The sequence below is a fragment of the Hakea prostrata genome, chromosome 4 (assembly GCF_041222555.1).
Source record: "Hakea prostrata isolate BN-2017 chromosome 4, UWA_Hpros_2, whole genome shotgun sequence".
In the NCBI taxonomy this organism is placed as follows: domain Eukaryota; kingdom Viridiplantae; phylum Streptophyta; class Magnoliopsida; order Proteales; family Proteaceae; genus Hakea; species Hakea prostrata.
The window spans coordinates 11,041,115-11,054,478 of record NC_142603.1 but is presented as its reverse complement, the minus strand read 5'-3'; the positions used below and the strand labels follow the sequence as shown (position 1 = coordinate 11,054,478).

Below are 13,364 nucleotides of genomic sequence, written 5' to 3'. Positions count from 1 at the left end.
CCATAATTTCTAAAAGGAAGGGTCTTTTTACCACCATATAACAACACCTATTTTTGAGGTCTTAGTTTGAGTCTCTAATTCTCATTTTTCTTACCCCAGTTGAAGGTAGTACCCCTTTGAGTGTTGGAACAATGATATGTACATGGACATTATATATATACATCGAATTCTGGCATATGTTTGAAAGTTGACTTGCTTTAACATATTTTGGTTTTGAACCAAATGATTCATTTTCTAAGACCTACAATGGAAGCTGGGCCTAAATTACCATCAGGAATCACTTACTTAATAGGGTAAACGATACTATTAATACAATCAAATGGATCAACTTGTTTATTCAATAGGAATATAATTTACATGCATCAGTATTTTCTTCTTTTAAGTCATTGACTTATATCGTGGGTAAAAATCGTCATTGTGAATATAACTCTTATGTAAAGACCATAACACCAAAAAGACCTTGAGTTCAAATTTATATCCTTTGTTTTGATGATGGCCTAAAAAAGGATTGTGAAAAGGTCCAAATTTCAATATATAAAGATTGGTGTTCTGTTTATATACTCATATCTCAATATGGGTTCTAAATATCATTTTATTTTACAGACACTGAAACGCATGACTGTCTAGTAGGCGACCTTCTTGTACAATTGGTAACAGCACAAGGCTGGGAATCACAAAGAAATCTCAATAAGCAGCACAGCACTGAGAATGAGAAACAAAACATTAATAGTTGTAATCAATCTAAACCTTCAAAGAGGAGGGCTTCATTTCTTTCTTTATAGCTGCAACAAGCTCATCATAAGCTTCTCCCCATGCACCCTTCATCTCTGGTGACCACATCTCTGGAACTGCTTCTTTTATAGTTTCCAACAGAGCAAACCTCGTTACCTACATACAATAAAAACAGCCAATTAAAACCGGCCTTTTCGAGCGATAATTTACTGATAAGCTCAAACTAACCTGTGCAGCCTACAGGGAACGCTCAGGCCTGGAGAATTAATGGTATTCATCTTTAATTACCTCAAAATGTTCATCAACAACTCCGTATTTGAAGTGGGTAGCACCCAGATCGGTCATCCTCGACTCTTTTGCTGTTGCCTTTCCGGCCTTTCTTAGCTGCACAGCTGATTCGCAAGTCTGTAATGGTCCATCAATTTCATAAATCATTCCAAGTCAAATAAAACTTGGAATTTTTACTTGGAACTGTTCTACTATCTAGCTGCTCTTAGTAATTAAATAGAATATATCAGTACATCCATATTGAAAAGCAGTGAAAAAAAAGAAGAAAAAAAATACACTCTGCTTCAACTTCAATTGCTTGTTCACACTCAATATGGTTTCTTCAATTTTATTTGAGTCTATTATTGGTAGGTACACGTTATGTTCATCTAAAACGAAATGAACCGCAACTACTAATTTGGTGGGTAGAACTGCAATAACAAACATCAAAAGCTTGCCCATCACTAAATAATATTCATTTCATTCTGATAACAAGAAAGAGAGACGTCCCAGGCTTTTCTATTAAAAACGAATCAAGTAAGAAAACCTGGCTTTCCACTATGTTTCTTTCTCTTTAAAAAATATGACAAACGTCTCATGATGTGCAAATGCAGTAGGCAAATGTATAAAGCGAGAGAGAGAGAAAACAGAGCATCAAAAGCAGAGGGAAACAGAGAGAGAGAGAGGGGGACCATGACAAAGACGGTAACAGCATGAGCTTTGAGCGTTTGATTATGTTCAAGAGGACCCTCAGCATCTTTCAAGAATGAAAACAGCTTCTTTGCAGTGGGTGCTATCTCAAAGATCCTGCAATCCCAGGAGAGGAAAAAAGAAAAAACCCAATACATCACTCAACATGAATGTCCATATAATGCATGCCCAAGAGGGAGGAATTAGAATTATCATCCCCCATTGATTAACAAGAGAAGTCACAGCAGAAACCACCTTTGGATTTCCACTTATTATTGTGTTTTACTAATTACCTCAAGAACATTTTCAGACCCAACTCTCCAGCTTTCGGTTTCATTGCAGCCCATGACTTGACAACAAGTGCTTCCTGTTCTTCACTGAAACATCTTACTCTGAACCTTCCACTCCTCTCCACCCCTAAAAAATTCATTGCCAGTCATTAGTCATCACTTCCATAAACTAATATCAAATACATACATCCCAAGTAGTAAATTTACGAAATGTGAAGCACTTACTTTTAGTGAATCTGGTGAGAGTTGCCCTTTTGTGAAGAACTGGGAACCTTGATCCATCATCCCTGCTGTTAATCCATGAAAGTCTCGTTGGTTGATGAAACCCATGTCCGGAAACAAGCTTATTCTGGACGCAATTCTTGGAGATGTTCGAAGTGGGATTGCAGGTGGAGGTTCTACCCAGAGCATCCATTGGAATTAGCTTAAGGTGTGGCGGCTTTAACCAGCGAGTTTTTGTTCTAGAGAATGGAGATCCACGATATGGTTACGGGCTATTTAAAAGAGAAACCTTTTTATCTTTCACCTTTTCATGCCTTCCAAGAGCCAATTCATGGATTTGGTCATATTCGACGGCGATACTTTGTGTTTTGGTGGTTTTTTGGGAATCCGTGCCGCCTTTTACTTCTTTTTTATTTTAAGTTTGATCACCCATGATGGATACTTTGTGTAAGTGAACAACTGTGTTCACTGTTGGATTCTATTAGAACCTATTTGGTTACATTAATCTAAAGATTTCAAATCACCGGATTCATAAATTGAAATTTATATCCGGTTGATTATATGAATCATTAGATTTTTTTTTACACTAAAAGCGTAAATCTATAAATTTATGAGTATGAGGTGACCCCTACTATAAAAGGGCTAAACATTTGAATTATGAGTCATGACTCCATATATGTTTTTTGAATATGAATCTACAGATTTCATTCCAAAGATTCAGACTAACCAAATAATTAATTTTATGAACTATTACTCTATAGGTTTGAAATCTCTAGATTTTTTAAATTTCCAAACTCAAGTAACCAAACTGACCCTTGATTATAATTATACAAAATATTGTTAAAATAAAAACTAGTGTTATTTCACTTAAATTGGTTAAATGTACACATGATAATTTGAGCAACTAAAATCTAATAAAATTCACATAGCATTTATCCAACAGTGGATACCATAGGCATCAGCATGTAGTTGGTAAACTAGGTGCGGCCGAGGTTTTGGCTTCAAAGTGGTTAGGGATGTAGATCCCAATTATTTAATAATCTCATCATTAATCTATTATTTGAAGAAAAAGAAAAATTATCCTCTTAATTTATAGTTGGGGAAGGAAACAAAATCAAATGGGAGTCTATGCCCAATCACAATCTCCTAACGTAACGCTAGATAGACAGGAAAATATTCCACGTGCTTTTAAACATTTCCTCATCACACCTTCGACTTTTTGTATTTTAATCCAAGTTCATCCGAACTAATCTTTGTGTAAGACATCTGATCTGATGTTTCAAAATTCCAATGATGTTTTTTAACTAATTTTTCTGTTTGGTAGACCTTAATATCAAGGCATATGATGTTTCAAAATTCCAATGACCGTGATGACTAAAACATAAAGATTACAACTCTTGGATTCCTAAAAATCATGTAAAAAAAAAGCTCGCACCACAGCAAAGAAAATTTCTCAAATCTTTTGAAGTGATATGATGTAATGGCGATGCCATCATCAAACATGATTTTTTCTTAAATTTATTACATAAGCAGATTTCTGTCATAAATGTTCTCTCACAGAACCCATTGACTTGGAGACTATGTGGTCATTTTATCTTTGAAGGATGAAGTAATGAAGTTACAGTGGCTCTAGCATGCCCTACCTCAGTGTTTCTTACACCATATCTTTTCCAATAGTTTTGACAAAAATAAGAGAGAGAGAGAGAGGTACTTTCTAGCTTCAGGAGCATAAACATAAACGATATTTTTTTTTTTCATGCACTGCATGGTCTAGTGGATCCTGAACCCAGGCAAGCAGCCATAGGAACGAGAAACCACCATGTATATAAATATATATAAAAATAAAAAAAATAAAAAAAATAAAAAAAATAAAAAAGACATGGATTATGATAACTGACCAACCAAGGGTACTATTGCCCATCCACGGCAACCTTCTTCTCGTCTCCCTTGCATTAACATCTACCAAGCTCAAAAACAACAGTCCTGAAATCCCACCAAACTTCCAATTCAGCTCCACTGGCAGGAACCTGGGTTGAAGGCTTGTGGTTGTTATCAACACTAACCCCTCTTAGGTTTACAACTTAGGTCAATAAGATGATGGGTTAACAATTTTTTATACCTATGCGGCACCAGGACACCTACATACGCAAAAGAAACTGGCTGAAATTGAAGCTGGAAGGGCAGACGAATCCTGTATATGAACCAACCTGCAACTGGGTCATCAGGCCAAGGTTTATTGTGATCTGGTCCTCAAATTAGGTTTTTAGATTTACTACAGAATCATGCAACCATCAGACCTTAGAGCATCCATTATTAGATAATGCAGAAATGGCCAAGAAAGTAAAATCCTCTTTATGAATATGTCGCATCAAGTTGTCGACTAAGCAATATCACATTTGATTATTTGAATTTTGAACAGAAGATCCATCAATTACTACTGAATCTAGGAACAAAAGGCTAATGCCTCCCTGATTTTGCCACATCTTTACTGGTTAAGACAACCAGACGGTAAACAAAAATGAAGAAATGCTCTGTACTGGTCCATGTACTGCAAAAGGTCAAACAGGAGATTCACAAGAGGGTGAAAAGAACAAATGTACCTCCTTATCCACAACCGTAGTTTACATTTGGTGTCATGACAACAGGCTCAAATGGGACTTCAATCCTCTCTTTCACAAGGCATCTTGGCTCCCCATCTTCCATAACCAGAACTTTCCCAGGTGGGCACTGAATATCATTTCTTTTCTCCTCTGTTGCTCCCTTCGGTAACAGATCCAGAACCTTGAACTGGGTGCTCCTCCTTGCAAGCCTTGGCTCAAAGCCAGACAAGTTTAGAACAGATATCACGCCAACAATAGTAAGGGCAGTCTTGGCTGCCAAACTAAAAAAAAGCTTCAACTGTGTTGGTAAGCTTCTCAGAGGTTTCTGAGTTTGATTTCCATCCACCCCACCCATAACCTTCCCAGACTCAGGAATGGACTCCTTATTGACAACCCCATTTCTGGCAAACTTTCTTGTGGAGAGGTTCTGTGATGGATAACCACTGTTGAAGACCAAAGGGTCCAGAGGTAGACTTGGATAGGGAGGAAGAAGGAGATCATCATTCTCCTTGACTGGTTCACTAGCAAAGGCAGTGGCCTCATGAATCACTTCTAGGTCATCGCCTTTGTACTCCTTGAGCTTCTCAAGTAAAACCTCCCGACTGTGATCAATCTCTGTCAGTGTTGATTCCCTTTCATATCGTTGTTGTTGTTGCAAAGCCTGAACACAGAGAGAAATTTGTCAGGGGCATTGAACAAATGCAGAGACATTGGTTCCTCACTTCCTCCCAATACCCTGTATTGCAGAAGCCTTGGGTACACACTTTTTAGGAAGATGGAGAAGTTTAAAGGTAACCTGATTTAGCCATAGTATATGTACACGGCCATCTTTAAGAAAATATCCCTGATTTTTAAGGAAAATTGCAATACATAGCACTTCAACATCACAAGAAAAGAGAAAACCTAAGGCAAACTAACGTTTTCACCCACTTCCCCCCCCCCCCCCCCAAAAAAAAAAAAAAAAAAAAACCCCAAACAACAAAATGTTGCACTGAAGGGTTAATATTATCACAAATACAATATCTAAACCATGAAATATTCAGATAGATTAAAAGGAGTAATGTCCAGAGGGAATGGTAGTGTATAGAGTTACATCCAACCCCACACTTTATCTAAGAACTTACACCTGGAATAACTCTTTCTCAACATATGATGGAAGATATTGGGTACTCAACATGGTCTCGAAGTTGGTTACAACAAGTACAGACAAAGACAGCCTCCTTAAGTGTGACAGGCTAACATCAACAGAAAAAGCCCAATCAAAAAATGGGCCCACATGCCACATTGAGATTTGAATCCAGTAGGAAAATTAGAAATTTAATTGCTACATTACACATAATTTTTTATTTTTTAATCCCCCCCCCCCACCCGGCTGGGAAGTGGGATACATATGAATGTAGTTTCATGGTCTAATATCACTTCGGTTTCAGCTGAAGCCGGTGGTCTTCTTCTTGGACGTGCCCCCTTCCCACATCTATTCTTCTTTACACCTTGCAGATTTGCAACCAATTTATCTGTTTTCTGTGTCCGAGTGGTACCCACAGCGAGGTAGATTAGGTCAAATGTTACCAGAGCTCATCATTTTGTTCATGAAACTCGAGGTATTTCAGCTGGTGTAATTTGGTGCCTGTTACTGGATTGTGAGATACATCCGAGATTTCAAAGCCAGCTTCCATCATGCTTGCACCAACAGGTTTGGTCGCAACAGTTTTATTATTTATTTACCTCCTTGTTTGTAGTGCTATGCCTGATTTCAGAGGGCTATTGCAATTCAAGCCCCTAAAATCATGGGTTGATAGACAAGTTGAGAAAGATCTCTCAAACAAAGGGAGCTGTCAGATTCTCCTTTCTGGTTTCATATACGGCTGAGAAGTCACAAGGTTGAAGACAGCACCCTCTCTGTCAAGAATCTTTCGTTCCATTCATTCAATTTCCCTTGATGTCTTGAAACAGCATCACCGTTAAAGCAGGGTAAGGCTGCATACTTTGTGACTCCCCCAAGACCTTCAGGTGATGGGATTCTCATGCGCTGTATGCCATTTTTAATTTCTCCTAATATCCCTCTCTACTTTATTATCTCTTTATATCCTTCGTTCTGAATTGCTTCAAAGTTTATGCCTTATCAATAATTGTAATCCAAACTTGTTGCTTTCCTATTTTGACTTACTTGATAGCCCCTTCAGATTCTGGTTTGTATCAAGTTTGTGACTCCCCTTTGAGTAACTCGCGATAAATTACATGTGTCACTCCTTCCTTGTGACTTAGGTATTTGGCATTTGGATGCTCCCATAGCAAACCCACCACAGGGTATTTTGACCCCACTATGGCATCAGTTAGTCTTGTGAATTCCTCCACTCAAAACGAAAAAGGGGGGGGAATTGGGGGGGGGTGGGGCTATCTACCTATCTTGCTTCATGAGACTGACTACATCTACAAGAGGGGAAAAGGGGAGCCTTAAAGGCTCAAGGTGAAGACAGGGAAGAAAATTTCATGACCACCTGGAAGCCTATAGTTATCCACCAACAGTCAATATTCATTATGTTTGTCTTCTAGTAGGTCAACTAGTCTTAGGGAAAAACTGGAATTTTTTCCATAGATTTTATCATTAGGAAACCCCAGACCAGTTCTCCCTTATCATATTCACGACTTCAGCATAGAAATGCAACAATACATCATTGAGACACAGAAGCCAAAGACTTGACCTCAGAAAAATTATGCCCATTAACCTACTAACAATGAAATGATGGACAAAAATTTATTAGATCTGTTCCATTTTCTCAATTGAGGAAGTTTCACAAAATCTAAATAAGTAAGAAGTGTCACAGACCCATATTTTGCCTTTTGTGTGCATGATACTAGAAGATCTTGCGGAGCACAAGACCAGATCATGTAGGGTTTTTTTTTTTTAGGGGTCAATTTTGTCTATTTATGTGGGGAAATTCGGAGTTTCAGTTTTAGAAAGCTTGCAGCTTAGGATTTTTATTTTACTGCTGAGAGAACAAGTTTTATTTCAAAGAAAAATCAGCTTCAATTCTTAGAATTAGTAGTTTCTATTCATGCAACTTGGAGAGCTAATAAGTTCATTTCATGGATACCATTTTGGATAATTAATTGGCTACATTTGCATGTGTTTATAATTGTTTTATATCAATTTACCCTAATATTGCATGAAAATTAATATATGCCCCCCTTTCCTTTTTAATTTCTGTAACTTTGGTGATTTTATATATTTCCTAGCAAATCCTATTAAGATTTATTACTTGAGCTTGAAGGAAATCACCAACCAAATCATGCAGGAGCATCATGAAAATTTGACAAAAATTTGGCCAGGATTTTATTGCACTCAAAAAAGGAAAGTTTGTGTATGAAGTTGGGATGCACTCGAACTCCCTAGAAGAATTCGGTTATGGAGGGGGTTTCTTATCCACAAGCATTTCTCTCTCTCCTCTACCTTCCTATTTGGGACTGAATCAAAGAAGGAAAAAGAGGGAAAAAATCCTACTCAGAGAAGGAAGAGGGGAAAATCCCATTTTTCAAGTGTCTCTGTCAAGTTTTGATCAAGTCCTTCATCGTATGGTCATCTAGCATTCGATCAAGCTGATATTTGGATAGGAACTTCATGACTTCTTAGTCTTCAAATCCAACGGTGGGATTGTGTATTTGAGCTCTCGAATTCAGTCCGATTTGTACGCCAAGCACTACCTTGGTTGAGTCAAATTAGGAAATTAAAACTATATCAGATTGAGTCAAGGAATCATATCCCATGTAATCCAGGAATCCACTTTATACAAGGGGAAGAACAACACCAACTTGAGGACCTTTTTTTGGTGGAAGAGAGGCTAGTGAATTTCATAGAGGAGCTCTACTGCTAGGGCAAATTTTGGAGAGTTGCTACTAGTAATTTCTTCTTCAACCCTAAAGTGATGTTTCCCTTGACTATTTCTTCTTCTTCTTCTTCTTCCTCCTCCTCCTCTTCCTCCTCCTCTATAATGTTCTAAATTTCTTTTGCTAGGTTAGATGGATCCTTACATGAGATAGTTTGTGATTTTATTCTCCTTTCATATAACTCAATCCCCCTCTTGTTTTCTTCAATTTTATTCTTACTATCTGAATGTCTTGCCAATATTCATGAATCTCATGGTGTGTTTTTATTCATGTAACAATGAGAAATGCATGCTAGACCTAGGATTGAAGAATAGCAAATTACATCTAATGCGTAATAGATTAGATGGTTTGCCCGACTTTGTTTGTGAGTTTCTTGCGTTTAATGCGATATATTAAATTGATCCCTTACGCGTAATTATTGGGGGTTTAATATGTTAGGGATCCTCATGTGTAATAGATGAGGTAATCTAACTTAGGGGATCTCGTCGACAAGAGTGGAGATTAAGTTGGTTGTATGAAAAAGGGAAGAATAGATCAATAAACTATATGATGTTTGGTGAAATCAAATCCCTAGTAATTTCGTTTACTGAATTTGATTTGTGCTTTCATTAGTAATTTAATTATTTCCTTCATGTTTGTTAATTTAGCCAATAGCATAGTTAATTCTTGATAATTCGTTTAGCTAAATAATTTTTACTTTTTTTGATTCTCATGGGACTTGGGCGACCTCGTGCACTTGTGAGTATGAAGGCGACAAGAGCAAGACCTAAAACTCTATGTATACTTTTCCTAGGCTGTAAGAATCTGCTCACAATTTTGAAGTTGAATGAAGCTTTTGCTTTTGCGTCTTTTATTTGCTTGCACATAGTGAGCAATAAGAAGGTTAAGGGCTTTGCCCTGAGAGCTATTCTCCTAGGTTGAGGAACACTGCTGAGAGAGCTGAAACACAATTGTCCAACAACCTTTTAAATCTCTTATGTATTCTCTTTTTTTAAATTTGCTTGACCGGGGGACTTGAATCTGGGAAGAGTCAATTGAACTTCCCGGTGATAATCTCCAGACCACCATGTGATGTGTTGATGTTGTTGCTGATTTCCCATTTGATCCAGTGGTTGTTGCAACACATGGCTGCAACCTTTCAACCGTTCACCTGCTTTCTTCAATTTACTAAACCCTGCTGGGTTTCAAAACAAGCATTCCATCTCACCTCCTCTTCAATCATCCATCCATCCATCCATCCACTATATATCTCTTAAAACCCTCGAAACCTAAAATTTGTAATTGCAGTCCTCCATCACAGTTGCTATTCTGATCATCAGAGAAGTCAACCTAGTGTGCAGCATGGCTTCCACACTACCAGACCTCCATTTGATCCCAGCTTGAAGGCAAACTGCTGGCACTTTTGGTGTGTTGCAGGATATAAGTTTCTTTTTTGGTGATTAGTGTCATATCTTCTCAATCCAACCATTGGAAGCACATGAAACTTGCAGCTGTCTTTCATCTACATACTAGCATCACTCGGTTCCAGGCCTAATCAAATTCCTGTGACTGGTTTGATTAGAAGTTTAAACTTCTATTTCTGAATGTTGTTTCCAATTCATTGTGGGCATTTGGGGCTAATGAAGCTTAATTTTAGCCCCACACTATTTCCCCTTCCCAAACCTGTTGTTATTGGCATTAAACCTCAATCACCAAGAGAAAAATGCCAGAGACTAGTACGTACAGGAACATATTTCACATCGTAGAGCAGAGGAGGATTCTAGGGGGAAATGGGTTTAACAGAGGAAAGCCTGTTTATGTTCTCACAAGAAAGATTATAGGGAATCATTCATATCCTTCCATTCAATCATATGACATAATAAAGCTCCTCAAGAGGCAGCCATTGCAGCAGCTACCACATAATTCATGCTAATACAACTCCTAGTAATCTTTCCATGTATCCCCTACCTGCCCATGATGTCATAACCAAGTCCTTCCATTGCTCTCATACTAACACATGCTTAATCAATAACTTACTCGTAGGAACCAAAACAATGCCCCTTATGTCAACCTGACTCAACCAAAGCACTACAACACATTTAACTAACACAGATCCAATAGCCTATTAACAACAAAACAAAGAAAAAGAATTGATCCATATGAAAGGATTTGGAGAATTCAAAGAGCTAGGCATATGACTTCATTCGACACTGACACATGAGTTTACACCCCTCTACCTCATCTATGTCAACCAAAGTGACTGAAAATGAGTGGAACCGGTATTAGCAAACTCAAAAATAAAAGATTAACCAAGTTATGGACGAATCAGTTACCGACTCTTAAAGCGACTACTGAAGTCAACACTAGCCAATTCCGAAGGAATCTGTATCTAAATATGTAAATAAACTAAAAATTATGGCGCTTTCCAGACATTTAGCAAGCTTATGGACGACTAATGTTGTATCAGAAAAAGGAAACAGTATCCCCGAGTTCCAATTTTAGTCGAACAAGCTCCACTAAGGTTCACGCAAGAAAATAAAGAAGAATTGGGTTTAAGATGCATTATGAAACAAAAAAAAATAACGAAGTGGGATTCAGAATGACTTCCAGACCAAGAACTGTAGGTCTATCAAAAACAAAATTTATTCCGAAATGCATACAAGACAATGAGCGAACACTCCTCAAGCAGACCCCAAACAACTACTGAATCAGCTCAGCATGACGGAATAGGGGAATTAGGAGGTACATGAACTAAACGGAAGCCGGAGTAGAACTAGGGTTTAGGAATTGTAGTCAAAATCTAGTTCAAAGCAAGCTGCAAGTCGAGAAAATTTTCTTAAAACCATGAAAAGCTTCAGAAACCACAAAGCAAATAATTATATCAAGCACAAAACACAGATAGAAAAATCTTCCAAAAAAAAGATGAAGAAAGAAATGAAATGACCTGCAAGGCGAAAAGCTGTTCCTCGAGAGATTCGAGCGCATCCCGAATATTGGAAAGGCTATCAGCTTCATCTTCTGCTTCACCGCCTTCATCGAGGGAAGGAAAGCGATCATCACCATCTTCAGCTTCACCATTAACATCACGAATCTTGGTTTTGTCGATACAGTTATTGATTTTCAATCGAAGCTCACAAGCTCGAGATAGAACTATGCCTATTTGACCTTCATCCATCTTCGCAGACTAAATTTCGTCTGAGCGTTTAGTGAATAACGCTTTTCTCTTCGACCTCTTCGTTTTCTAATTTCTTCGCTATCTCAACAACCTGATCAGAGGAAAGTAAGGGGGAAAATGGAGGTAGCTGGGTATCTTGGGATCTTCTTGGAACCGCTAAAAATCGGAGCCCATGGAAGGGTGAGGGTGAGAATTGAGAATCTCGCTAGGACTGAGGGAGCGATTCGCAGATTCTCTCTCTCTCTCTCTCGTGCTACGTGCCTACGTGGACTGAGGGAGTAAAAGTTGCTTATTTAACTCGCTCTCTCTTGACTCCTGAGTCGTGCCGTACAAACAGAAATCCACGTTTAACCAATCACGTGCCGCTAAATGTTGTTCGCAGCTTATACGTTGTCTTTTGTCTAAAGCACTAGACTAGAGTATTCTACCATTCTCTTATAGAGTGGTAAGGGAGGAATCACTTCACCAACGGGCCCGTAGGGCAAGATTATTTTTACGCAAATTAGGGTTAGGTTTCAATGAAGGTTTTTTCTTTTTCTTCTCGGTAAAGGTTTCATTCCAGGTTAAGTGTTTGATACTTCAATGTGACCAACTATCCGGTCCTTTGATCCTTTAAGTCAAGGTTTTTAAACCTACCAGTGTTCAATGTTTGGGCTGCATAGTTGCTAAGATCAGTTAGGGTTTTTTTTTTTTTTGGTAAAGTCAGTTAGGTTGTTAGGGTTTTGGAAAATCTATTCCAACCTAACTTTATTGCAAGTTTGCAACCCTGAATAGGCTGGCCCACCGGGTTTCTGAGTCCACTAACTTTTCTGTTGTTGGCTGAAGAGTCTCTCATTGGTTAAACCCCTAACAGTAGTAAGATTGATGAGTCTACTTTAGAACAGCAATAAAAGATCAGGTTAGGAGGGTAGGTCAGGCTTTTCAAAACAACACTTGATTTTCCTTAGCTGGGTTTTTCTACGCCGTAAGCCCTTCCTCGAGGCTGAAATATTTGAGTCCGAATCCATTATCTTGATGGGTAGAGTTATGTGTTCAGCTCACTCTTTCTCTCCACGCGTTTAGTATTGAGGTGGCAATCTCATCTCGAGTTCGGACAACCTCCGTTAGGGGAGAACAATGTGCTCACTTGATGCTTTGGGACCACAAAATGAGGGGTGGGGCTCCATTGAGCCCACTAAATTCTCATCTCTAATATTTTTAAATAATTACAAGTCGGCTTTGTTTTGTGGTTCAAAAGTGTTAGGGAGAACATTGTTCTCACATGACGGGATGGTGATCTAGACTTGCCTTTGATTTTTCTTGTTAGAATTGAAGACGTAGTAATGTGTGGTAAAGAGTAGAGAGGCGTGAGCACAAACCATCGTCCTGTCCTGACCCTTATTCAAGTTCAGTATATGCATAACAGCCCATAGCATTTCAGGTTCAAGCCAAACTTGCACCTTTAGCAGCGGATGAGTGTGTTGAGGCGCAGGATCAGAAAACCCACCCAGTTGGGAAGGGAAAGACGCGCAGCACCGGTTAACT

The 13,364-nt window shown here is 38.4% G+C and overlaps 1 protein-coding gene across 1 annotated transcript; it reads right to left on the bottom strand.

The window, feature by feature from the left end:
- Window positions 1-682: 682 nt before the first annotated feature.
- Window positions 683-12,128, bottom strand: LOC149017841 (uncharacterized). The gene is made up of 8 exons (XM_089153818.1): window positions 11,610-12,128; window positions 4,817-5,462; window positions 4,321-4,444; window positions 2,205-2,440; window positions 1,983-2,106; window positions 1,692-1,806; window positions 1,021-1,137; window positions 683-888 (listed from the first exon to the last, which is right to left on the bottom strand). The coding sequence occupies exons 1-8, from the start codon at window positions 11,838-11,840 to the stop codon at window positions 742-744; spliced, it is 1,740 nt and encodes a 579-aa protein (XP_089009944.1). The 5' UTR covers window positions 11,841-12,128; the 3' UTR covers window positions 683-741.
- Between the last annotated feature and the right edge of the window lie 1,236 nt (window positions 12,129-13,364).

What these genes read in the sequence shown, in the direction of transcription:
- LOC149017841 (XM_089153818.1), bottom strand. Translation starts at nt 11,840, where the DNA reads ATGGATGAAGGTCAAATAGGCATAGTTCTATCTCGAGCTTGTGAGCTT. An exon ending in CTGTTACCGTCTTTGTCATG is followed by an intron (nt 1,138 to 1,691) that starts GTCCCCCTCTCT and finishes GGACCATTACAG; the next exon opens with ACTTGCGAATCAGCTGTGCA. An exon ending in TTGTTGATGAACATTTTGAG is followed by an intron (nt 889 to 1,020) that starts GTAATTAAAGAT and finishes TATTGTATGTAG; the next exon opens with GTAACGAGGTTTGCTCTGTT.